General features: G+C 36.6%; 2 protein-coding genes across 4 annotated transcripts in view; one reads left to right on the forward strand and one right to left on the reverse strand.

The window, feature by feature from the left end:
- The window catches only part of DPP4 (dipeptidyl peptidase 4), an 82,417-nt gene that overhangs the window by 48,497 nt on the left and 7,499 nt on the right, over positions 1-26,421 (forward strand). The window contains exon 26 of one of the 2 annotated variants that reach the window (XM_083865642.1): positions 25,691-25,816. The exons of the other annotated variant lie outside the window; for it this stretch is intronic. Within the exon in view, the coding sequence (XP_083721768.1) occupies positions 25,691-25,741 (51 nt within the window). The 3' untranslated portion in view covers positions 25,742-25,816. Of the gene's footprint in view, positions 1-25,690; positions 25,817-26,421 lie in introns of those variants that run through there. 2 annotated transcript variants of the gene reach the window in all.
- SLC4A10 (solute carrier family 4 member 10) overlaps positions 1-26,421 on the reverse strand; it is a 113,737-nt gene that overhangs the window by 6,227 nt on the left and 81,089 nt on the right. For both annotated transcript variants that reach the window (XM_083865645.1, XM_083865644.1), the window contains exons 15-24: positions 16,343-16,448; positions 13,514-13,675; positions 13,148-13,261; positions 12,491-12,652; positions 9,525-9,776; positions 8,224-8,292; positions 5,716-5,889; positions 4,971-5,093; positions 2,197-2,264; positions 407-523 (exon numbers count right to left, since the gene is read on the reverse strand). In XM_083865645.1, the coding sequence (XP_083721771.1) occupies positions 407-523; positions 2,197-2,264; positions 4,971-5,093; positions 5,716-5,889; positions 8,224-8,292; positions 9,525-9,776; positions 12,491-12,652; positions 13,148-13,261; positions 13,514-13,675; positions 16,343-16,448 (1,347 nt within the window). The remainder of the gene's footprint in view (positions 1-406; positions 524-2,196; positions 2,265-4,970; positions 5,094-5,715; positions 5,890-8,223; positions 8,293-9,524; positions 9,777-12,490; positions 12,653-13,147; positions 13,262-13,513; positions 13,676-16,342; positions 16,449-26,421) is intronic.

Consider the following 26,421-nt stretch of genomic DNA (forward strand, 5'->3'; position numbering starts at 1 on the left):
TTTTCACTCCAAATATTATTAGATTGCATTCAGAGTACTGGGTTCTTCATACAGCTATTTCCAGGGTAGTGATGATCACTTCTTTTTCAAGAGGAAAGAACAAAAGCAAGCAGAACAAACACAACAGCTGTTGTGCAATACCCAGGTGGAGGCTGGTGGTTCATTACACAAGCATCAGGCATGCTCAGCTTCATTTTCCACTGGAGCATAACTAAGTACCATGCAAATATTTGTGATTTTTGTTTTTAAATATATAGTGAATTTGTGTTTTGAGTTCAGAATATTACAACTGGACATAAGAAATAAAACTGCAAAATGCTAGAAATCTTTCTAATCCCTAGCAAAATGTCTAATATTGGTTTGACACCAATATATGAAGTGTAATGAAGTAAAAAAAAATTAAGACCTTTTAGAAGGAAAGCTTGACTCCTTATCTTTTGCATTCTCTGAGGATATCAACAATGTCTTCCACACAGCAGTTTTTGCCATTTCATCAGAAATGTTTATCACAGATGGGTCATCTCTAGACAAGAATGAAAGTAAATACACAATAAAACAATCAGCAATCTTGTTACTTATTAACTCAATAAAAGTCAAAGTCCTTGAAAACTGATAGTGATGACAATAGTTAAGTGCAATAAGAAATTATTAAGAAATTAACATAATTAAGAAATTATGTTAAACTTCATAAGTCCTGAACAATTACTTAAATACTCTCTCAGAACATCTTAGCACTTTTTTCATATTTTCTTCCTCCAACAACAATTAATCACAGCAACATCAATAAAATTTATTCACTCCCAACTAATAAACAAGAGAAAAATTAAAAAGTGTGAAACTAAATATTGCCCAAAATCTCATGGCATGATAGTGGCATTGCTGGATTAAACACAAATCCCAAAAGGTTCTTCTTATGCTCTGAAACTCCACCTACTTTTTCAACAATTTTAAAAGCAATCAAAAGCCTTAACAAAATATTTAAGAGAGCTAATAAAATGTCCCAATTAAACAAACTAATCAGTAGCCTTAAGTAGCACTTGATAGCCATTATGCTCTTTGCTTTACCTGGGCTGCTCCAAAGCTGTATTTATACACTTAAGAATTATGAAGTCTAAAATGTTTTAAGGGGTTGCCTGTACATTATTCCTGACTTCATGGTCAAATATACTTGGCATTCAGTAAGCCCTCAACTTGCTGTTTTGTGTTTTGGGGAACCATTTCAACCACCAATATCTTGACTCTTGTTTCTGGCTACAGGACTGCAACCCTTACAGTACAGAGAGTCAGGTACTATTCAGGCAATTCTACCAAAGTCAACACAGTGGAGATAACAGAGATCACACTGCAAGATAAATTAAGCTACATATTGCTAATATAAATTACAACAAAAAACTATAGACAAAACAAGGAAAAAACCCAGACCGTTAGTAGTGTGATGAGTCAAAAGGAATAGGCTGGGAGTTTTCAGAGACGGTTACAAATCTCCTGATTTTGCATTAGAAGACAGAGTAACTTTGTGTTAAAACGTTTGAGAGAAGGCCGCTCTAAGATGGTGTTCCTATGAACTCACATCAATGCAGAGGTTACTGTCACCAGATATTTCAAATCTTTTATTAAGAAATCCTTTCTGAAAACTTTAAATTATATTTATTCCTTATAGGCTGGCAACATGTGTTATTAATATCTAATAACACAGATGTTCATGCTTTTTTTAGTTGTGTTAACCCTGCACTATATGCACCATCTACCCAGGACAGCTCTTGATTCACTCATGATCTTACATCATAGGATTTAATCAGAATGTTTTAGAATATACTACTGTAAGAACCTAGTTTTTCTGCAGTGTGTTCAACACCTTTCCTGGATCCCTGCTTGCATCAGGGTGAAGGGTTTGACCAGCTCCACATCTTCCTTTTGCACTGTGCGTGTCAGAAGCCAAAGTTCATTGTGAACAGTCTGATCCTGCAGTCCTTCCCAATAGAAAACTTCCAACTAGTGTGTCTTTTTCCTAGGAAATGTGAGATCATGTGGAAAGACTAGAAAAGGCCTGACCTTGTTAAATGCTGCAGTGTATGGTTCAGTTCACCTATCTGTACCAGACACACATCCTCCTGATATTCAGTAAGCATTAAGAATAAATATTGTGGCATGTTTATTTAATTGCAACTCACCTAAAAGAGGAAAGGTATATTTTACCTGTAATGTCCTTCTAGTGGTAACTGAACAGTCCCTTCCTCTTCCATTGCTAACATACTTTGCTCTTCCTAGAACAAAGGAATTTAGACATGAGACAGGATATGAAATTGTGAAAAATGAAATTTGTGTACTGTAATCATCTTTCCATTTTCTTTAATATTATTTGTTTGAACTTCTTAAAATAAGATACTTCTCAACTTTTACTATAAATAGTTAACATTTAAAATCTTCCATTTTGAAACTGTATTTCAAATGCCAAATAGAACATTGTTTTGTAACAATAAAGAGGAAAATTAGTAACAGTGATTGAACAACTGTCTGATAAATTTTAAATAACATTGATAACAGGATATATGCATTGATGTTTACATGCAAAAATTAGGGAAGGTGCACACGCAGTTTTAATACTGATAATACTGATTTTGATACTGATTTTTCTTTCAGTGAAAGATAGCGGAACAAGACACCCAAAGTTAGTTTTCACTTGAAGAGAATTAGGAGAGAAATCTACCAAAAACTTATGTAATTACAAATTTAGCAAATCTGTCTTAGGGGGAGGGGAGAAGAATAGAACACCTCTCAAGCACCATGTCTTGCCTGCAAGAACAAAAGAAAACAAGTCCTCCAGAAGAGGATTCTCAATGTCCACACCCCTTAGGTCAGGATACCCACAGCTGGGAGGTTAACAAGTCTTGGCAGGGAGGCAACCATCAAATCCTGCTCCGAATTGCTGCAGTGTGTGTGTGAGCTCAAGAGACACACAGAGACCTCCACATCTTTCTTCCCTTTATTAGATGGCTTTGTAACAGTTTTCACCAGTGCCTGTCTGAAAGCATGTGTTGGCTAAAAAGAGACTTTATCATTTTCTGGCAGATCACCAAAGCCCCACATGCATCACAAACACTGATTGTTGGTATTAGCTGCAAGAGCCAGTACCATTTTCCAAAATAGTAGAATTTAAGTTCTCTCTGCTCAGAAATTTGTTTCTTCAGTGCTTTATTATTACAACTATTTCAAAAGTCACAATATTTTTTTTCTTCAAATGTAGAAGTCCTTTGTTCATTCTTGTCTCAGAAAGACTTCATTGATTAACATCAAAGGGGCTTCCAAAGGAGGTCTGTGAGGAGAAGGCATGTATAATATCCACTATAAATGTACAAAGCCCTGGAAAAAACATGGCCTAAAAATATAAAAACAACTTAAGTGATGAAATTAGGATTCAATCAAGTAAGTTTCGGATCCTGTCAACTATATTTCTGAATATTCTTGTGGGTAGAATACTTCTATTTTTAAAAGCTGTGTGATAGCAACTCTCCAATTAATTCCTTAGGCTACATGTCAGAAGTTTTTTATTACTAGTTAATTTTGTCATTTCCAGGCTTCACAGCTTCATAAGTTTTTGACAGTTGAACAGTTTTAATAATAGCTCTAAATATTTAGAAATGCCAAAATATGTAAAAATAACCTCTCAAAATAGACAGTGAATGAAATAAAGTAACACCAGTAGATTTTCCCAGTTTTGTTTTCTGATGCTATCCTATCAAGCAAGGGAAGGAAAGTGACATATAACCAAAACATAAGGATAACAAGGAATTCTTTCCAATAACCAGACCCACAAGAAGAGAGCTACCTTGGTTACTTCTGGTTACTCTGAATTGTGATGACAACAGACACCGTGGTGAAACAACTCTCTGGGCTGCTTTGATTCAAGGGAGAAAACAATGACTCACATATTTTAAATTCAGCCTGGTAGTTTTATTTACTATTTAGTTTGTGGCTGTAATCATCTTAATGTTTCTTATAGGTAAAATCTTTTCCCCAAAATATATTCCATGATAGTATGTTGAATGTGTCAAGGAAATCAAAGTTAAGGGTTCTTCAGGTTACAGATGAGGCAGGGAGTTTTCAAAGGTCACAGAAGAATCAATCTAAATTTAAAGGCAGAGTAATCTAGTTGCTGTAGCTCCACATTGGAATTATCAGCTCATGTCCTATTTCTGCAAATAAAGCTACTAATGGGAATCCTTAACACACACATTTCACTGGTCTTGGATCACGTCTCAAGGCATCCCTAAGGATAACTTTCAAGTTGATAGGGAATTATCTGAAAAGCATATTCTTTGAAATAAGATGAGGAGTCCAGATCTGAAAGAGCCAACTGGGTGGTAATGCCACAGGATGCAAGTCAGAGTCTGAGCATTTGGTTAATGGGGTTAGCAGTGTCACTGACCTTTTCATTACAAAGTCCAAGGAAATAGTTTCTGCAGAAGCAGAAGGGTAGCTCTGGCCCAGAGTACAACTGGGACACTGCACAGGGTGACGACATTGCTGAGCAGAAAGGGCATTGAGTGATACTGAGTCTGTGTAAGGCTCAGAGGCAGCTAGGATACCTACAGGCATTAAATCCTTCACTCCTCAGCACCTCCTGCAGGGTGGGACCCGGCCCAGTGCAGCATCCAAGTGCCCCAGGGCCAGGATCTGAGGGCTTTCCTACAGGTTCATCTCTGCACACCATCTGAGTGGCTCTCAGAAGCAACCCCCAGGAGTACTGTGGATAATATTTTATATGACAGGATGGCAGCCTAAGAATCAACATCCCCACCTAAGCCTATCAGATTTGTAACTTTAAAAGCACTTATGCAAAATATGACAATATTACACTCAGACACTGTTAACAAGTCTGCCTTGTGCATGGAATGTGCCTTAGAGAATTTTCTCTAAATGTCCAAAGGAGAAATTGACAAATTGCTACACACAAAGAAACCCTGACCCACCTCTTTCTCAGCATCTTCCAGTTTCTTTTTCTTGCTCTCAGGCATCAAATCATCTAACCAGCTGAGCTCCCGCTTGGTAAAAAAGAAATCCATGAGTTTTCGGACAAATACCAAAGCTAGGACCTGCAAAGATATTAATTCAAAGAATTAGGAAATGAAGCAAGTAAAACAGACAAATACACTTGTAGAGGAATCCTTTCAAAAGTGACCAGTTTGTAGTTGGAATTTTGTCCTTTAATTTGAGTAATTTAACAGCTGCTGTTCCTTTGTTCAAATGAAGTATGGCTGGAAGCATTTAACAATCACTGAGGTCAATAAATATCTTTTATTTTCTATTAGTGAAGTCATCAGAGAAATCACTTTAGGCAGCAAACCACCTTTATTTCTCCCAAGACACAGAGCTGTTAGACTTCTCATTCAAGAAGCAGTTTTCCTTAATAAGTGAATGTTCTTTCTGTTAATGGGATTTAGTGATATTCCTTAAACAAAATATAGCAAATAAATTTTAGTATTTTTTTATTTAAGAGAATCATTTTTCCTAAGAGAATATATGTTGGCATATACACACATAGGACTTAAAACAGAGGTTAAATGTCAAATTTTTCATTACTTAATACATTATGAATTGTCCTTGAACACAGAATCAAAGCAATATTATATTTACCTGCCCAAAATTATTTTTTCTTCAGTAATAATTATCCATAAGTGAAAAGGGACTTTTAGAGGAAATAAAAAAAATTCATACCATCATAGGAAAGACGATGGCAGCTCTTGAAACCTTTATAATCCAGAGAAGCACAAGACAACTCAGCTGAATTATAGTGAAGAGATGGACCTTTCTAAGAGGAACATGTCTTAGATAAATAAAATCTGGCTGGTGCTTTGCAGGCATCCAGAATAACTTTATCCTGTCAAAAAGCTGAAAGAGAAAATTTTTAAAGTTTGGATCAAAATGAGATGTAGGATCATCAGTGCTGGCATTCACACACTGCCTAAGAGATTCTGAATATCCAAAGAATCTGGCTTGTTATTCTAAAAGCAAAAACTATATAATTTCAGCAGCACAGAAGAAACTGCCTCATTTACAACCATGAGCCTTTAATCTAGATTAGTCCAGCAGTGGCAAAGGATTTGTCTTCTCACACACTGAGCCACCAGAGTATGAATGAGAAACATATTATTCAATCAAAGTTTTATTACTTGGTTAGTAATATTTCAGTTCCTTTCCATTTTAATACTCTTGTCTCCCTAGTTTGTATTGCAGATGTGCTGAGACATTGAATTCTGCTGAATTACATTCTGTATAGCCATACTGTAGGAAATACCCTGTTCACTGGATGTAACACACAAAGAAGGTGGTTACTTTGAAATAATACTGCTCATCATGAACTATTAACATTAGGCAAAGCCAGACTTCAGAGTGGTCGTGAATCAACTGTGAATCCAGCTGCATGGAAGCTGGTTGATCCTGCATGGAAGCTGGTTTTCCTGTATTAGGAAAGCAATTGGTTATCACCAATACATCCTAATACATCCCACACTTGTTCTTCAACAACTGAGCTCTGCCTCCTTTAGCACATAAAAAGCTGCTCATGGAGGGACCTCTCCAGCCTTTTATTTCCTGTGAATGAACAACTTTCCTTTTACTTCACCAGACACTTTATCCCAGGCTGTTTTCTTCTCCATATTTCACTTTATTCACAAAACCAGAAACAAAAAAGGGGAGGGGAGAGGGAAAAAGAAAAAAGAAAAAAGAAAAAAAAAAAAAAAAAAAAAAAAAAAAAAATTAAAAAAAAAAAATAAAAAGGAATGAATGCCAGAAAGCTGACTGCTAGGAATGTGTGTGAGAGGTTCCTATTTTTCAGTCCTATTTGGCTCCATACTGACCTGAGACATTTATGTCATGGCACAGTGATGATGGTGATACACAAATTCTCCCTGCATGGATGAGCCATGCTATATTCACACAGCCTTCAGCAATGTCAAGTTTTGGAAATTTTTATTGAGCATGTGCAAACTGCATTTTTTTTAAGGCTTATAATTTGGCCAGATTTGAGCAGATTTCTTTTTCACAGGAGCAGCAAAAAGCACATCCTCCCACAAAAGCTATCTTATCAAATCTCCATTCCTTGTCCCAGCATGGGGGAGGGAGATAAAGAGGGGGATGCTATCACTTTTCCAAGTAAAGATAGCCAGATTTCAGCATGTCTTAAAAACACTCCTCAATAGTGAAGTGTACTTTCTCATACCCCTGTTCTGAGAAACAGCTGAACTATATTAAATTGAAATTATTTAAACCTCAGTAAAAGCCAAACTACATTTCTGAGAATATCGACCCAAAGGATAAGAGATAGGCAAAGTTATAAAAGAAGAGTCTCTGAATAGAGACCACCAGTCAAAAAAAAAAAGGTTCCCAGCTTTGCCTATAAAAGGAGGTAACTTGCAATCAAATATAATAAAAAAACAGTCAGACATTTTCTTTGCTTTTTGTATTTGACCTTTTGCACAGTATAACTTGTGTTTTCACCATGTGATGCTTCTTTCTCAATTGTCTTGGAAGGTGTGTCAATGCCTCGTGGGCTAAAAGATTTGACACTGGCATTTAATGCTGCAGTCAGCCAGGAGAAACAGAACAGCACAACCCCAGCCTGAGTGCTGGAATCCCTGGCTGCTGCCAGCTTCTCCTCCTTAAGGCCACTGCAGGAATGCTGCCCTTCCACTAGATTTAACCCTTTACCCCAAAGGACTGTGGCTTGCAACATCTCCCCCTCCCTGCCTGGAGTGTTTATTTGCACAGGGAAGACCTTCAAATTTTCAGTTATGTTAATTTTAGGGCAAGTTAGCCCTAAAGGAAAAGTTTAAGATAAGTGTAGCCCTGCTAAGGAACTTAGAAAAGGCAGCATGCAAGCAAGTGAAGGGGGAGGTAGCAGAGAGGGAAGAGCCCCTGATAGTTATTACTCTGTCTTTAGGCTCAGCAAAATTCCCTTGATAATGAGAGAGAACAGAAAAATCACCACCCAAAAAAAATCACCACCCAAAAAATAGGAAAAAAAAATGGAGCACATTGCGTAAAGGGAATGCTCTGTTTAGAGGGAATCCATTTTCCTTTTTAAATTAGTCACTTTCAAAAATTTAAGGTTGGCAACATTCCTTTAAGATTTTACACACAAGTTAATACAATAACATAGTAAGAACATCTCTATTTTTTGTAGAAAGCATCATCAATAACAGACTCATCATAAATCCATTTTACCTGAATTCCCTTTAGAGATGAAGCACCCATGTAAAGAAATACTCCATAAAGTACTGGCATAGGAATAAACTGCACAAACAAGCAGAAAAAGGGAAGAGCATATTAAGTACTACTTAACAATTTTAAATGCTTCTAGAAAGACATTCAAAACAGTTCAAATACAAAGTGCCATATGCCTGCATTAATCAGACAAGTTGTAAATTCAGAGTCACTCAATTATAAATTAATAATGTTTCTCAGAGTGTAAAGCAAAAGAATCTGGCTCTGTAGTTTTATTTTCCTCTCATGGCCAGTTATTACAATATACTTAATTCCCTATTAATAAAATTAACAGAACTACACAAAAACATGAAAGCCTTAATTTATACTTAAATTCTTTACTTTAAAGACTGCTCAGCAAAATGTTCAAGAGACATAAAATACTTCTTACTGGTAAAAGTAATATTTTCTGCTGTAAGCATTTAAAAATGGGTGAATGATTCTATGGAATGATTTTTTAAAGAAACTATTTTAGATGTTCAGGTTCTCAGCATACTGTGTAGGTAAACAAGTATGTCCATAGATAAGAATCTGTTAGAAATACTAAATACGCAAAATGCATGTTTTGTGTGTTTTCAAAGTGAAGGCTTATGATAACTTAATAAAATACTGCTGGGAAGTACAAGGACTTATTGCCCTCACTGTGACAATATGCAAGACTAAGTTCTGGTTTTATTAAAGCCAAAACTCTCACTGATTTCACAGAGGCCAGATAATTCTTTAAAAAGTATTAAGTGTGTACATGGTATTATACATGACTGTAACTAGACACCCTTCTTCAGGACACTGGTGAGCTGTGTTGAGTATGCAGGAAGCATGAGGAAATTGTCATGTCCATTTCCAAGAAACAAACCATGGAACTTCTCTTGCAACTATGAAAATACTTTAAAATTACTCGGAAACCACAAAATGTTTTTAAATTATCTAAATAAATTTTAAATTGGTATAACAAGACTGTTTCATAATAACTTGCCACGGGCCCAAAGAATTGAGAGTGTTAATCTTCATCTACTACAGCTCAATGGCAGAATTCCCTTGGACTTCAATCAGGCCAGGTTTTCATTTCAAGGTTTTTATTTAAAAAATGCTAGAAGTCCCTAGGCACTTCATTAAGCAAAATTAGAATTCGACTTAAGACTCTCATTGTGTAACATTATGCTAGTTAGTAATATGCCTGGAAAGAGCATTCATTAAATAATACAGTAAAAACAGTGAAATGTTCAGTGCAGTATTTTTAACTTTCCCTCAATTCTCCAAATTACCTTTAGAATACTTGTCAAAAAGACAGAGGAGCCCATAAGGATAAAAATCATGAGCCCTGTGACTCTTTGCTCCCGGATTCCAAGAAATTTTGGCTGCTCCCCTGGAGCGGAGCACTCTGATTCCAGTTTTAAGCTGTTCACATGGGAAATGGAGAGGACAGTGGCTGCAACAAACCACGGCAATCCCATAATAGAGCAAACACCAAGCATCACTGCCACCATCAGTAGGTCCAGGTGGTATCCACACCCTTTCTGTTAAAAAAAGTAAGGATGGAAAGAAGATGTAAAATGATATATGAATTAAGGAGAACGCTCCTGGCAGGCATTCCTAATGAACATCTGGAGACAATTAAAAATTTGAGACTTGTAGGAAAAAAATAGCTTCCTTCTATATGTTATTCAGGTTGGGTCAGTAGGGATGGCAGGCTGGTTATCTAAGGAGAATTCATACTAGTTCACACTCAGTGCTCAATGTTACTGGACTCCTTCCAGTTATGAGTTAAATGTACCACAAAACCACTGTACAGTGGGCACCAAACAGCTTTCCTGCTTATGAAATGGATACTGGTAAGACACTGGAAAATCCATACATTTTCTGTTTTAACTAAGTCTGTTCTGTGGATAATAGTATGCAGAACATCCAGCTGTGCTGCCAACTTCCCACTGCACCAATCTTAGTAGACCCTCCATCCATTCTTACAAAGAGGTAGAAAAATATGTATTTTTATTGGTCCCTACATAAAAATCCATAACATTTGCAAAGTCAGTTTATGCTAGAAAGGGCCATAAACCCACGCTGATCCTTCTTAAGTTTTTTAAGATGGTAAGCACATGATACACATTTTCACTAACATACTTTCAATCTTAAAGAAGAGCAAATAGCTATAAAATAAGATACATTAAATTAAAATATAAAATCAGGTACTGGTTTATTGGTTTCCTTATTCAAAGATAGCATCAAAATATCCATATGCAAAGTCAGTACAAAACCTTTGGGTTTGGATCACTTCTGTAGTGGTCAAATGCTTCATAAATTTACCAACATGTGGATAATGGTTTGCTTTTGGGCATAAAATTCTTTGGTCAAATAAACAGATAAATTTAAAAACCTACAATTACAACTTCACTGAAAAAGAAAATGCAGCAAGCTTGGTTCTATAGATATCTGCTCCCATAGCTGAGTGGGATATTTCACTTCAATTTTAGCAAGTATCCAGGACCTCCTCACAGCTGCAAGTAGCAGCTCAAGCTATTTTCCTTTAAAAAGTCAGGTAGTTAGCCATCTCCACAAAACTTTGCAATATGGCAACAAATCCAGTGTCATGGTCTGATGAAACAGCGATGTTCATGCAAACAATGTGAATATGTTGAACCATAATTTTGCCTGTAAACCCATGCAAATGCCTTTTGACATAAAAAAAGTAACTAAACTAAACTTGGAAGGGTTTGCTACAAAGACTGCCAAAAGCTGAAATGTGCACTATCCAGAATTTGCTATGGGAAGTATAAAAAAAGAGGGGAAAATGAGTTGGAAGCAAACAAATCATTTCTTTATGAAGACAACTTTTACTTCTAAAACGGGAAGCGTCTGGGTTTATGAAAATGTAAGCCACATATCAAAATGAAAATGCCATCTTATTTGCTTACATTATTTAAAAAGGGGGGAAAGTAAAGAAAATGAAGAGAATCAACTCTAGCAACCTTCCCTCACTCCCCAAAAGTGCTTATGAGTCTTATCTCCAAGACACATCTTGACAAACTCAGAGATGTGTCAAACACAGATATTAGTTACAGGCACAATGCACTCAAAGAAAGAGTTTAATTCTAAATCCTAACAGAGACACCTTTTTTTACCTTCTGACACATTTATGAGGAATGTATCTGCTAATGCATACAGAATCCGAGAGCATTTCCTCACATTCATACATGATCTGAGGAACCTGACATATGGGAAGAAAAGGAAGCATAGCAACAGGTGATGCTACACCAGACCCCAGCAAAACTAAAACGCAGCAAGACAAGGGGGCAGCCAGGAGGACCATCTGACTCCCAGATGCCAGTGCTGAAAAAACACATTCCAAAGCTTGGCAGCAAATTCCTGCATCTGTCAAGTTAACCACATGCAATGCTATGGATTGACATGAAGAGCCAGGCTGACAAAGAGGGCAAAAAAAGAACATATCAAATGTCACAATCATCCAAGAAGAGGCAATGCAAAGTGAAGGTTGCAAATGCATTTGCTAAAGCAACTTGGGATTGGATTGCTGCTTATTAAAAGTATGTCAAAAAAAAAAGCCTAAGCTTGCTGCATATACATGTACAGAAACCTGCTGCTAGATTTTGCCCAACAGTTTTTCAGAGGGGTGATGTCCCTTTTTCTCTCTCCATCTGTAGGCAACTAAAGTGTTGCAGAACAGAGCAGGAAGTTGTCCTATGTTGTTTTAAGAACCCATTGTGCCTCTAAGGCTCAATTTTATTCTTCTCCCTTCTTTAACATAGGAAGGGCATTTAAAAAAAGGATGGCTAGAATGACAGAGAAGGACGAAAAGAGGGAAAAATATCTCCTATTGCAAAACAACCCCTGAGTAGTTTTTAAAAATCCAGTCCAGTAGAAGAACACTGTCAATACCTAAAGAGGCAATTAATATTGTGGTATTTAGGGAGATTATTAACTTGAAGGCGTTTTTTCTCTTTAAGTGAATGAATTCTACTTCTACTAAAGCACAGAAGGTACCACTTTCTTAATTCAGAATCTGTGTTCCAAATGACATTCATAAATTCTTCTGTAAGGCAGTGGATCACTGACACAGGGGACAGGTACTACACAGACCAACAAAGAAAAAAGCATAAAAATTTAAAGGGGTTCTATATAATATATAACAAACTAGCATACACAAGTAGATGGATGCACATTACATAATCTGAAGCAGAAAACAACAGTGAAAGTACAAATTTTGACTGAATACCTTTAGTTTGTGTTCTTTTCTATTGATAATGACAGCTGTGATCTGCTGGTCCATAAAGATAAGGATAGTACAAAGCAGGGCTGGAATTACAGCAGCTATCACTGTCCACCAAGGATTGGGCCCCAAAGGAGTAATAAACCAGCCACGATCATCTCTGGTGGGCTATAGAAACAGTCATGCATGGCCAGTCAGAATGGTAAGGATTACTTACATTTCAATTTCACAAGAATAGACATAAAAATATGACTTCCTTCAAAACTAACATATATAGAGCACTAAAATACATGCTTAACTTCCTCTGATACCAAAACATGAAATTACATAAATAAGATCATCTGGATTGCTACAGACTTGGTTGCACTTGATACAGTAAACCCAAAATTCGGAGGAAGCCCCAGAACATTACAGTAGGCTAGGATGTGGGTAACTTGAGCCTTGTTAATCTCTGCAGAGATAACATTAGGTAGTACAACGGGGCCTGATGGGAGAGGTTCACTTACATGACTTATAAATCAGAGAGGTTGCATAACACCTTGTAAACATGATAATTTTAAAATAGTATCACTACTCCCTGATGATGATAATAAAAAATTATAAACCAAACATAGTGGATTACTTTGAAAAATTATAAAGTAGTGCAATTTATCAACAACTTACCTTAAAAGCATTTGGAACCTGAAGTTTTGGTGATGGAATTCCAATGGCATAGTCAATTAAAACCATGGACAAAATAGTGAGAAAGACAGCAAAATCGCTGACAACAGAGCGCACCTACAATTATTGAGAGAAATTACAATTTTAACTAAAACCTCCAGGTATGATTTAAGATTTTTCTTCACTATTTTAGTATACAGCTTACAGCTTTAGCTTACAGCTAAAACCATGCTTCTTCTGATACAAGTTTCTTACAGAGGAAAGATGCACTGCCTACTTCACCAGCAGTTAACTGAATTTGCAATGCAGATGGAATTCTCGGTTAGACATGTCTAATGACAGCTTTTGAATTGCAATAAGGGCACACACCTTTGTTGGGAAGTAGCGGCTAGTTTTGAACTGCTTCAGTGTGGAGGAGAGTGTTACTGTAGAGAAGAACAGGATGACAGACCAGAAGAGGACATCGGGAACGTAAGGGCCGTGATGACCACAGGCTCGCCCAACAAACTCACCATGAAACTTTTTACATTCCTATCAGGGAGACAAAAACAGCATTGCTCTAAAAATTATCCATGCTTGCACTAACCTTTTCTTCGCAATTTCTTTCCTAAATTGCAAGCAAATTGTATTACTAAAAATAGTAAAACAACATCTACATATTTATTCTTTTAAAACTTAAAACTCACTATGTGTGTATCTAGTCTGCATGGAAAATTCTCAAAGGAGTCTCTTTTTTAGCCATATTGAATGATGAAGTCACTAAGACATACCATAAACAAACTAATTAATATAAAAAGTGGGGTTTTTTCAAATTCAGCAAGTACACAGATTTATTTTCTGTGTACAAATACAGATTTACACTTACTAACACTCTCCAAGTGGAAAGCAAAGTTCAAAGGCACAAAGAGAAAGGCTGCTCCTGGTGCATTCTCAAGAAGTGCTTTTTTTGTTTTCATTTCACAGGCCCAGCAAGTGAAGAAAAAGCTATTTAGGATGTGTGCCATTGGCCTAAAAGGAGCCAAATACATTTAATACCACACGGGGGCAGCACATCCTGCAAATTGTCTTTCTCTTTAAAAAGATCTGATAAAATGCTGGAAAACCCAAAATCTTTAACAACAATTATACTTAATATATTTTATTATCACTAAATATATCAATAACATATGGATACAGTGGAAAGCATTTCCAGTATTTCTCCACTACTATCCTTAGTTGTCTAAAATCATAATGAGTAGCTCTAGAAATGTGAGCTACCAGCTCTGAACTCAATCCTTTCCTTCTCCTTCCCAATCTCTCCACAGTTATTAAGAAGAATGAAATGCAGCACCCAGAATCAGGGATTCCAGGCAGAAATATCCTGCCAGATCAGGATCTTTTTGTATTAAATCAAGTGTGTTACTGGCTTATCAGACTCACTGCACAGTATCATGTTATGGGAAACTTTGGCTTTGAACAAAGATTGTCTTGAAAAAAACCACAATTGCTATTTGATGACTGTGAGACAAAGAAGCACAAAGCTTTTTATACTGGTAGAGCAGCAAACTTGGGATGAAGTCCATCATATGCCTCCTGAAGAGGATTTTGTCACCATTAAAATCCTCTCACACTTGTCCAAAATCCTCTTCATACTTGGTCCAAAATCCTTTGCTCACACTTGGTTTGTCTTGATAGCAAAAAATAATCACTGGGTTTTAAGAGAGAATGACAATCCAGATCTTCAGAAATTTGAAACATTTCAACTAGACACAAGAAATATATGAAGACATGAGTAGCAAAAGAGACATAATGGGGTGAGTCTGACCAAATATTTACAGACAGCAATGTCTAATCTCTTACTGCAGATCTCTAGAACAGAGAAGTTTCATGATGATGCTTGCAAGAAATAAAGACACAAAAGTACAAAAAAAATTCAGTTATTTCTTTGACAACTATAGGGACTCATGGGAAAAAGTTGGTCAGTTATACTGCTACCTAAGTAAACTCAAGTTTTGGTAATAAGCTTTCACTGGAGTTTTTAAGGGTTTTATATAATGCAGTCAGTCTTTTACATTTATAGTTAAAACAAAATCTGTTATTTTAAATCTCCTCAGCTGCAAATGTACTCTGAAAAACACTGTCAGAGATCTGAGAAAGTGAGAGGAGGAGTCTGCCCCTGCACAGATGCTCTTAGAGTGTGCTGCAATTTTGAGAATATTCATTCTGGACTGCTGGAATCCCTCAGGCCAGCAGTTCTCAACTTTCTTCCTGCTGTTGCCACACCAACAGAGTTGAGGAGCAGTCCCTGCTCAGAGCAAGGCGGGGAAGCAAGACAGAGCAGCCATGGAAGATGGCTCTTACTTAACATGAGCTCTTCTGCATTCCTGCCTTTGAAAAAAAAAGAACAGTATCTTCTGGAGACAGTCCACCAGATTGGCTTTTAAGTGTTCCATTTTATTGTGCCTATGATTTGGTTAATTCAGTTCTCATTTAAGTCTGGTGTCTTTTGCACTCGATTCTCTTTGACAATGAAAAGATCCATTTGCGAGAAAAAGTGGTGGCCCAATCTCAACACAAGACTTTAATCAAGTTGTAACTGTCACTTTGAAGAAGGCAAACTTGAATTATATAAATCCTTTAAACATAGGAAAGTGTACTGTTAAAGAACTTGTTACACATTCATGCAAGCCCCACTGAACTGTAGCTTTATTCCTTTCCTCCCTTAGGAAAAAGAATTACAGAACTTATGTAAGAAAAAAAGTGGTCGCTGTAGAGAAAATGTTACAAAATTTCTCCCCATCCTCTTTTTTATAGCCTGAACTATTGCAAGAGTGTTTTAGGGGAAATAAATGCTTCTGATTCTTTCTACACAAGGGAACTTTGGTTTTGCCATCTGGCAGAATTTAGGACAAATTCATTGTCATTTGACATGTTTGACTTAATCTCAGCCAAGCTCTTGTGTTAGTGTGTCAAGAAGGTTCCAAAGCAGGGCATAAAATGCACACACTTGCCTTAACGTGTACTATCAGAGGCTGAAAAAAGCTTACAAAACGAGATAATGCTATAAAGTCCATGTTAATTTTTGTGAAGTGTATTTTATTATTTATTTGAACAAATATGAGCAGGAAAAAAAGGTATTTTTAATGTATTTGTTGCAGCAAGATGGACAAAATTATTTATGCCTATGCCTTTATTTATTAAGTTCCAAAATTTACTTACTGACACAGTTAGGTTCCCCCATGGCACGTCAGATGCAGATATATTGTAGTCCTGCCAGTATTGTAAGGTTTTATTGCTAGGATGTTCTGGTTCCACACAATTGCATCTGAAAATAAATTTTTTTCCTTAATTATAAAAGATATATCAGACATGAATCCAAATTATTAATTTTATCATACATTGAAATTATGCTCTATGTTGACAGATAATTTTAGTTCAAATGGGTTCAGTAAATGCATGCTTTGAAGCAGTTTGTAGTTCAGTAGCTAGTGCTATTACTAGACTATCATTTGCTGTGAGGTGCATATGCATATATAGTACGTAACGTGATCACCACTGATCAAACTACTGATCACATTAAGTTTTATCACCTGTTTTCTTCCTTGTCTATTGATACTTCTGAGAACAGTTTGTAATACTGAGAATATGCCATTCCTGTGGCACCCTCTTACACCTAACACTTCTCACATGGATATTAGATGCTATGTACAGTTACAAGATGATCCATTTCTCAAATAACAAACCCTCTGCATCCTCTTTCTTTCCTAGATGAAGAAGTGCCTTTGCATGCAAAACTGCCCAACTACACAGTCAAGTGTCAGGGCTCTGAGTGTCAGGATCACCAGCACCAAAGGCTCTCTGAACTCTGTGTCCCTTGTTTTTCCTTTCCCCACAGCTGCTGTAAAAGCACAGTTTTCATTTTAAATTGTGTATTTTAACACGCAAAATGTGACGAGGCAGTGTAGGAGGACAATACTGCAAATAGGTAATTTTAAATCAAAATTAAATCTTTAAAGCCTCTGAAGCAATTGTGGGAGGCTTTTCTTTGACAAAGCCTTCAAAACATCCAGGATACTCTGTAGGATCCAAGATGTCAAGTGCACTTTACAATACACTTTAAATTAATCCTACTTTAATAATCTATAGCACTATCTAGCCTACTAGTATTTTAATGTGCTTATGATGACTTTAAATAAATTTTGAACTCTCTGATAAAGTTTTCAGGAGAATCTGGGGACAGGATAACATCTGACTATCACATGCAGAGCCACTGAGCGTAAATTGCATTACAGTTGCAGCAGAATATCAGTTTATTCACTTACCAATGCCATCTATTTTCTATGTGGCTGTTTATCTTTCCACAAAATTACAGTACTCATCTAGATTTGTATGATTTTCTATATATGAAATTCTACCTTCTACATTGTGAGGACACAACACTGACATTCTATTTCAATTACAATACTATACATGTGACAACAGCTGCATTTAATACATAGATAGGCAAAGATGCAGGTTGTCTTTGTGCAATTCCTTGTTTTTATTTTAAATGCAGCTATTTACAAAAGAAAGAGAAAACCCTTACAGCTCGTGAACAAAAAGAAAAAGAAAAAAAAAAAAAAAGACAAACAAAAGCAGCTGCATTCAGAGAAGTAGAGGGCCTGAGCCAAAAGTCCTTGACTGGATCTTTCAAACATATTTAATATGCTTTGGATCAGGCCCTAAGTGCAGGATGAATGCGTGTTCAATGTACTACCAAATGGGTTAAACGAAGCACATCACTACCAGTGAGCTACAGTAGCAGCATAAAGCCAGCAAACAGTATGGCTACATCATGTATTGCAAGGGAGTATTGGATGTTCATGCAGCAATGCAGAGGTGGCTGTGTCAGGTTACTGCTGTTCTCTGTGAGCACAGGAGCTCCCTGGCCCCTGGTGTCCCTCGCCGGTCGCAGACTGGCCAGACGTGATTACAGCAGGCCAGGGTGGCATGGGCTGCTCACTCAGTCACCTCCTCACTAGAAGGGAAGACTGTGCCTGTCGCCAGCACTACATGGTACAGCTACACTTGCTGCAAACTGCAAAATTACATTTAAAGGTTAGAGGAGCCAAAATCTCTATTTCCTCAGAAATTTGACAGTTGAAGCTACAGTTACAGCTCAGGTAAATCACCTTCAGGTGACATCACCTGTTTATTTCTATAGCAATATCACATTCCTCCTGCACAGCATTCCAGTCTGGTCTTTGCCAAGTTTCACAGGCATTTAGCAATGGCAGACTGATCAGCAGCAGATAAGTGACTTGTGCAAACTACACCCACGCAGACCAAAATCACCCTGCACAGTGCTTTTGTCACTGAATGGGAGCAGAACTAGGCTCTAACTGTAGAGATCAGATCCTGTTTCTACTCAGAAGACCATTCAAACAATGATCTCAGTGTTTTGATATGTACAACATTACATTGCTTTCAATATTGTATGTGTTTTGGCAACACTGACATTTTGATGTGAGATTGTATCATGGTATTACTGTCTTCCAGCATCCCACTAATTGCTTAACATTATAGAACTGTGAGATAGTAAAACACTCCCTGTCCAGCCCAGAAAACACAAATGAAGGTACCATTCAGTGCCAAAACATAAAAATATTATCTACCAAAATGTGTCATTTCACAGCAGATATAATTGTTTCAATGATAAGTATTTCCCAGCATAACTGACCTGCAAGGAGAATCTCACATTAATTATAATGTTTCCTACTTTTTATATATATATATATATATTAATCTCTTTCATTGCCATTTTTACTTTGAGTAGTTTTGCCAGAAGGAGTAAAATATGCTGAATAGTTAACATCAACACATCCTTCTATTTTCCTGATAAAACATTACTCAGAAGGCTGGAATAAGCAAAAAAAATATTTCCTCCTGGGAGTTCAAGTGCTCTTATATTTTTGTAAAGTTGTTTAAAGTGCTGAGCGCTTGCCCATGACAAGGGATCTGTGTGGAGTTTATGCTATTTCCAAATGAGTAACAGACTCTACAAACACCTGTATTTTCTAAGCAACATATTCAGCTTTAAGTACAGTACCAACTTAGCACTGTACTCTTGTGTCTTTGAGTGATCAGCCAGAAATCGTCTTTGTGATGGCAAAGAATTCAGAAGGATTCTTTTGATTCTCTTTCATTGTGGCTAGAATACAGGCAAGGAAGAATCTGACACTGGTTGCGGTAGCAAAAGCAGAGGTGTCACTATGGGGGGACAATCTTTGCTGCCAATTTCAACACATCCATTTCATCACATTGATGACAGAAATAATTCACTTTTCATCTTTACACTTTTGGATACTGCAAGACATTCTGATCTCCTGGTAGCAATTCAGATGTTCAACTATGGGTGACTGTACACTCCATGGTATCTGTGACATCCGTGATGAGCTGGCACATAAGAGAGGATCTTTGTTGACTCATGCCTTTGTTTTCAAAGCAGCTGGAGGCTGAGAGATCTAAAATGGCACTAGACACTCAGTCACAGGTCCCTACCTGTATTTAAAATGTCCATATTTTGCAGCTAGACAGATATCAGTGGAATTTGCTTTCTTTTAGGGTATGTAAAAATCTAATTCAGCCTAATAAAAAGTGGATTATACATCTGAGGTTGATAAATAAACCATTTCAGACACGTCAGTCTTCAGACAACTCGGAACTGTTGTAAGATTAGAACTGACAAAATGAGAACTTAACAAAGAATAAAAACCTGAACCTGCTAGCTAGAAACAATAACCAGAGCCAATATTCCAGATATTGCTCAAGAAATCTCTGGCAAATCAGAATGGAGAACAAAGGTATATTAGAAAGAATAAATTTTAGGACCACATGAAAAATGGGTATCCCCTGGAGCCTGCATCTCTCTCCCTTTTACAGGAAGATCAAAATTTCAGCTAAATCTTCAGAACCAATTCAGCTGTAACAGTATAGGCAGTATAAGGTCACTCCCCACTTCCCTTCTTTGTCCTCCCAAACTCCCCACAATTTCTTCACTGTTTTAGGTTTTGGTTCATAAGTCTCAATTTCATTCACTTCATTCATTATAGGCAGCCATCCTAACTTACTGCATGCAACATATACAACTTGTACTGTTTTCAGAGAACAGAGCTAGGATCTGACAACAGCAACTTCAGGAAATTTCAGACAACAGTGTTCTTTGTTCCACAAAAGGAACGGTTATGACTATCCTTAATAGCACCAAAAAGACTGTCTGTATGATCCCTCTTTATTTGGACTATGGGAAAGGAAATATTAGTTAGCAAATTAAAACCCTGTCACTTTATATGTCAAGTTGGGGAATATTTTCCCCCTCCTTTTTAGATTAGCAATAAAACAAATATCATGGCTGCTCAACAACTAGTCAGGTGAAAGGTTCTATACTAAAACCACTTTCATCCTGACTGTAATTTTCTGTTAACTGTAAAACAAGAAACTTATTACCTACCATTTGTTCAATTCAAATTAACCTCAGTCTAGTCCTTCCAATCCTTACAATATCCACCTCCCACCCCTGATTCTTCAGGTTGCTTCTGCACCATTTTCTTCTCTTTACTCTGTCATGCATGCTCGGCTCCCTACATAGACTGTAATGGCATGGTGCTAGTCCAGCTTCAAAAAAGAGCCTCAGATAGTGTTTTTGTGAGTAAATAAAACACACTTAAGCAGCGCAGCTCCCTTTGAAAGCCCCATGGCCACTCACCCCTCGCCAGCTGCCATTTTTTGGTAGGCTGTTTTCAAGACTAGGCGGCACTTACTATTGGCAATTTTATACAATCCAAAAGGCACTGGTTTGGATCTCTTATTTTTTCCAGCATTTACATATTGCATGCTACACCTATTTATACTAGATAAGGATATGATCTATAAAAGATGCAACTGCAGCTTCTTCCTGATTAGTCAATATACCATTTCCCCTTCCTAGAAGGGAAAAATGCCTTTCTGGCTCACTTAAGATAGCCTGAGAATGAGATTTGCTCAATATGAATATTTATAATACTTTAAAAACTACAGGCAAGTATGACAAATAAGTTGCAAAATGTGCTTGTTTAAACAATATGTCTCACTGAATATCAGAGCACATATTTGGTAGTATGAGTAGGAAGGTTTTCCCCCAGCACAGAGGACGCTCTGAGCGTGCTGTGCACAGATCACATAACAGAGACACAGGAGGATGACAGTATGAAATGGAAGATAACATCACCAGGTTTGTTTTTAAAGTAAGGTATATGTGTAGGTATTCTTTACATTGCATTTACAAGGCTGAAGAATATTAATAGCAGAATGCTATGCATGTTTAGGTTTTCTCCAAATGCACCATTTTTATGTGAATTATGGGCATTCACAGAATCTTTCTGTTTCTCTAAGAACTTCCACGGGAAGAAGACAACAACATTATCATAAAATGATGTCTTCTCTGCTGTCTCATACCTGCAATACCTGTATATTCCTGACATATTTACCATATTCCTTCTCATGCCAATCTTCGTACCAACTAAATCAAAGTCTCAGCGGAGAAAAGACTCAGAACAAAATAATTAATAGTGATGGAAAATGGACTTGTCAGTTAAGTTCTATTCTCAGTATCATGAAACCCTTTCACAGCACAGCTGTCATGGCAAGGCAAGATTTTTTTCATTTATTTATGAGATCTGCCATCCTGAATTACGACAATTAAGTTATGCGGCCCATCTCTGACAGTCACGAACATCAGTAGGCATCCACATATATTCTCTAAGGTTTCAAGTCTGTATAGTTTAGTTGGTTAAGTACTGCAGGAAAATAGAAAAGCCTGTTAAAGCACCTAAACAATGCACAGCACAGTAGTTTCACAGAGAAAAAAAGATAAATCTGAGACGGGGAACTGATGTTAGACTGAAGAAATCTCAAAGAATCAGGTTCCTTTGGATAGCACATCAGAAGGAGAATGGTTTTTTGCCAAGAGGAAAGTCTAGAAAAGAGATTTATAATCATATTGTAGCTCTGTTAACCTTGAACATTGGGTTCTATTAGCTATCTGGTGCAGTATGCAGTCCTTGCATTTGCAGTAGCACTATGGTATGTAACTGCCATACACACAAGTTCCTGTGCAGAAAAGCAGTGCAGCTCTGGGGGATATTGACAATTCATCTGAAAGCTTTCACTGTGAATATTTCTAGGGTGTCACTTCACCCTGCTTCCAAAGTTAAGAGTGTGTACACTTGAGGAGGAGAGGTTCAGTATAATGCTGGTACAGAAATAATTACTGCAATACATTATAGTGCTTTATGGTCAGCTGGAGTTTCAACTGTTCAGATGCAATGCATCAATACACATAAAGGTACTGTAACAAAACCACCCACGGATTTTAGGTAAGCATTCTCAGATTTGGAAGGCATTGTGTAGACCAGCTCTCAGCTACAAACAGAATGCTGTGGAGAATTGCTTAACAAGGATATCTATTTCCACAGTGGAGGGGATGAGTAGTAGGAAAGAGGTGAGTATTTTCTGGGTTCAAAAGGAAGAGAAAGAGGCAAACAAGTCCATTGGGTTGGGTAAGCACAGAGACGTCTTGGAAAAAACAGAATAAAGAAAAAGAAAGCCTGGATTCCAAGGTTTGTCAAGAAGCAAAAATGGAACCAGCAGTTAAACTCAGTGATGGCACTTGCACGGTTCTGGGAAGAAGAGGGATATTCTTAGAGAAGGACACACAGGGTATGGCACAGTTACTTAACTGTAGGAAAAAAAAAAAAAAGCCTATAAAGAAGGGGAACAGAAAATCTATATTCATACCTAACTTCAAAAAAATCATTACAGGACTTGGAATTCAATTACATGCCTGGGACCATAATGAGCAACACTGTGCTCATCATCACTGACTTTTCTTATTCCACCTGCAGCTTAAGGGATATAGGATACAAATTAGGGATGCTAATTTGCATTCAATAATGATGTATTTAGATTAATTTATATAGATAATGGAAAATTTAAAACTTGCTTATTCAAAGAGCCATATGAACAAAACTGATATTCACAATGCCTTCTAGAAGCAATGGTGACTATAGCCTGAAATGATACTGAGATTGACATGATCTTGGCTCCCTAATTACATCAGAGTGGGATTTTCTACTCCTAATGCTTAAGTGCATGTCAATACCAAGACAGATTGCAATATGCATATTACTATGCCAAGAAATCACTTTAAAATTATTCAATGTAATCTGTTAATAATTGAGTAACTTCTGGTAAAGAATTATTAAAACAACATGAATTCATCACTTTGAAAAAAGAATTAATAAAAACCAAAAAGGTATATAAAATTCCTTTTTACACCAAAAAGGTATATAAAGATCTAAGCAACCTCACCCTGAGAAATAACTGAACTTCTGTGTTCTAAGATAACTATCTTAAAATGCTTGTATTTTAAAGAATACTGGATTGCTTTCTAAATCACATTCCTTTCATCCACAATGTTTATTCTGTTTTCCTTTTTCAAACAGTGGGTTTTATCTGCTCCAATAAGGGGTTCTCTTTTCCTAGCAAAAATAACATTCTAATATTTAATATACACATTAAAACTGATGGGCATCAGTGTTCCAGACAGGTTTCACTAACTGGAGATATATTTGCTACCAGGGTAGGAAAAAAACAGGAGGAGGAGAGTGCAGAAATAAGAGAGTTGCTATGCCAACCTACAAATGCTAATGGCATGACAAATACAAAAAGGTCACATTAAAAAAATAGAAAGGAAAGCTCTGATCAAGAAGTATTTGTATTTAATTTAATAAACAATGTAGCCACTCTATTCAAATTCCTTCAAAACAACTCAATTTAAAAATAAATTTTAAAAAATACAGCATAGTACCACACTGAAAATCAGGTTGTCTTTGTCCTTCCTTTGATTTACCACTTAAATGCCTTATTCTTCATCATCTGTATCAAAAATATGGTGTTTTAGGAAAAAGTTACATACAAATGCTGAATGGATTTGCCTGCAAGTAGACCATGTAAAGATCAGGGGTAATATTTAAATACAGAGTAAAAATAAAATTTAAAAATGAGTAAAAAGTGCATCATGTCTAGTTTTACATTAATTAGATCATGCAACAAGATATTTTTGTCCTTTTGAGATATAATTCTGTAACAAACTCAAAACCTTCTACTAAAATGCTAAATGCAATTTTTAAAGAAATCTTTTAGGACTTTCAGTCGATTTTCAAATATTTGGGTGTGCTTGATTAAAAACTAAAAAAAAAAAAGAAGAAAATTCTAACTGTTATGAACATTCTTCCTCTAGTGTTCTAAGACGTATTATGATTATGACAGATATTAGTAATGACTCCTGTACTCTCGAATATAAGAGATGCATGCAGTGCAGTCTTTTACATCAAATTCCTGCAACAGAGACTGTTTGTAACAGAATTCAACCCCACCAAAATACAGAATGGGTTTTCTTTCTTACTTGAAATACAGTTTCAATCTGGTTGAGATACCAACCACTTAAAATTACTTTTTTCTTTGTCTTTCTAATACTCCAAAGAGAGGATTAACAGAATGCCAGTGACTTTTCCTGCGTCAAACTCATGTCCTCACCAGGGCAAAGGAACAGTACTGGCACATAGACAGAGTACCTGTGGACATCAGAGCATCCTCAGAAACCCTATGGGAGAAAAGAGGATAGCTGGGCCACAGCATACACTGAAAATTTCAAATATATTCAGTGTTCTGACCAATTTATCATCAGCTTTTTGAGTGGGCAACAGAAAACACAGAATTTTTACAGTATAACCCAAGTTTTATAGCATAGAACCACAGATCCAAGACAGAGTTTGACATAAGCTTTGGTTGAGCATTCAAAGAGAAATGAGTTGCTCAACCTTTTGAAGATTACCCATGGCTAATTAAAGACCTGCCAAGGCTTTACTAACAATTAAAAACTTGTCTTTAAAATCCCCAAAGAGGAAAATGCAAACAGCTGTTTTAATTAGCAAAACAGCAGATACTAATTAGCTTCTGTAACAGAGTAGGCTGGTCCTTTAAGGACAAGACCAGTTTCAGCCCAAGTTTGTTACCCATTTAAACTACAAGTAGAAGGACTGAAATCAGATGCTGCAGGAAAAGCTTTTAATTCCTTGTGAAATCAATGTTTCCCAACTTCAAGTACACAAAAGAGGGTAAAGAAAAAGACAAAAATCCATGAGGACTGTGCTATATGAAGGTCTACAGAGTAAAATACCTACTTCTTAGAAAGTAAGTAAAGTTGAGGACATAACCTCAACTGCATGCATGGTCTATTCTTGATGTTTGTTCCTTTGTCTTCAAATTAATATGCCTTTGTCTACTGATTAAACTATTAGAGAGGAATAATAATATTTCCAGCATGATGAGTGTATGTCATGGCAGAACTACAGTTCCTCTAAATTAACTTGTTCTCTGTATTAAGGTATATAACATACATTCAGATTCAGGATATGCTAACTATTTTTCTAGTGATAATATACACAAAGCTCAAATGTTTTCTCTGTTGCTGTGTTCTGTTTTTCCCAGCTTAAAATGCAAATGAGACATTTGGTTGAGACACTCCTGTTTTTCCAGTGAACAGAAGATGTGGCACTGTTCAAGCACTGTTGCTTTATGGCCCCACCCAGCTCATGCAGAGAGTTCAAATGGGTTCAGTGAAATAATAAAGACATTTCTGGAGAGAGATTTTCATTGAAAATGCTTTTTAATGACATCTTATTTACTAATGTGAGCAAGCTTAACTGGCCTCAGGACAGACTAGGATCTTGTCCTTTACTAGAACATTTTTGTTTTCATATCACAGAAACAGGTCTATGAGGCTTTACTTCTCAATGAGACAATATTGATAAAAGCAATTCACTTTTTTATTCCCCAAGTAGATTATTACCTGTCTAAAGTTCACAATAAAGTAAGCTGTTTAAATTGAATTAGATGAAAAATCTTTGTGTTAGGAACAAATTCATTATGAGCTACTAAGATGCCTCTAACAATTTCAAATCCACTTCAGCTCTTGTGGATTAAATGCCAGAGAGGTTAAAATAAAGGAGGTACATCAACTCATAACCTTTTAGAAAGGTGAATATTTCAATTTGTGGGAAAAAAAAACCAAAACAAAATAAATATGATACCCAAACATTATCTGAACATCCTGCTGCCATTGAAAGATTAAAAATCATAAGTAGAAGGTTACAGGAAGAGACCATGGGCTTATTCTCATTAAACAAAAATGCATAGAGACCTAAAACTAAGGTCTAAAA

The sequence above is a fragment of the Zosterops lateralis genome, assembly GCF_965231275.1.
Source record: "Zosterops lateralis genome assembly, chromosome: 7".
In the NCBI taxonomy this organism is placed as follows: Eukaryota; Metazoa; Chordata; class Aves; order Passeriformes; family Zosteropidae; genus Zosterops; species Zosterops lateralis.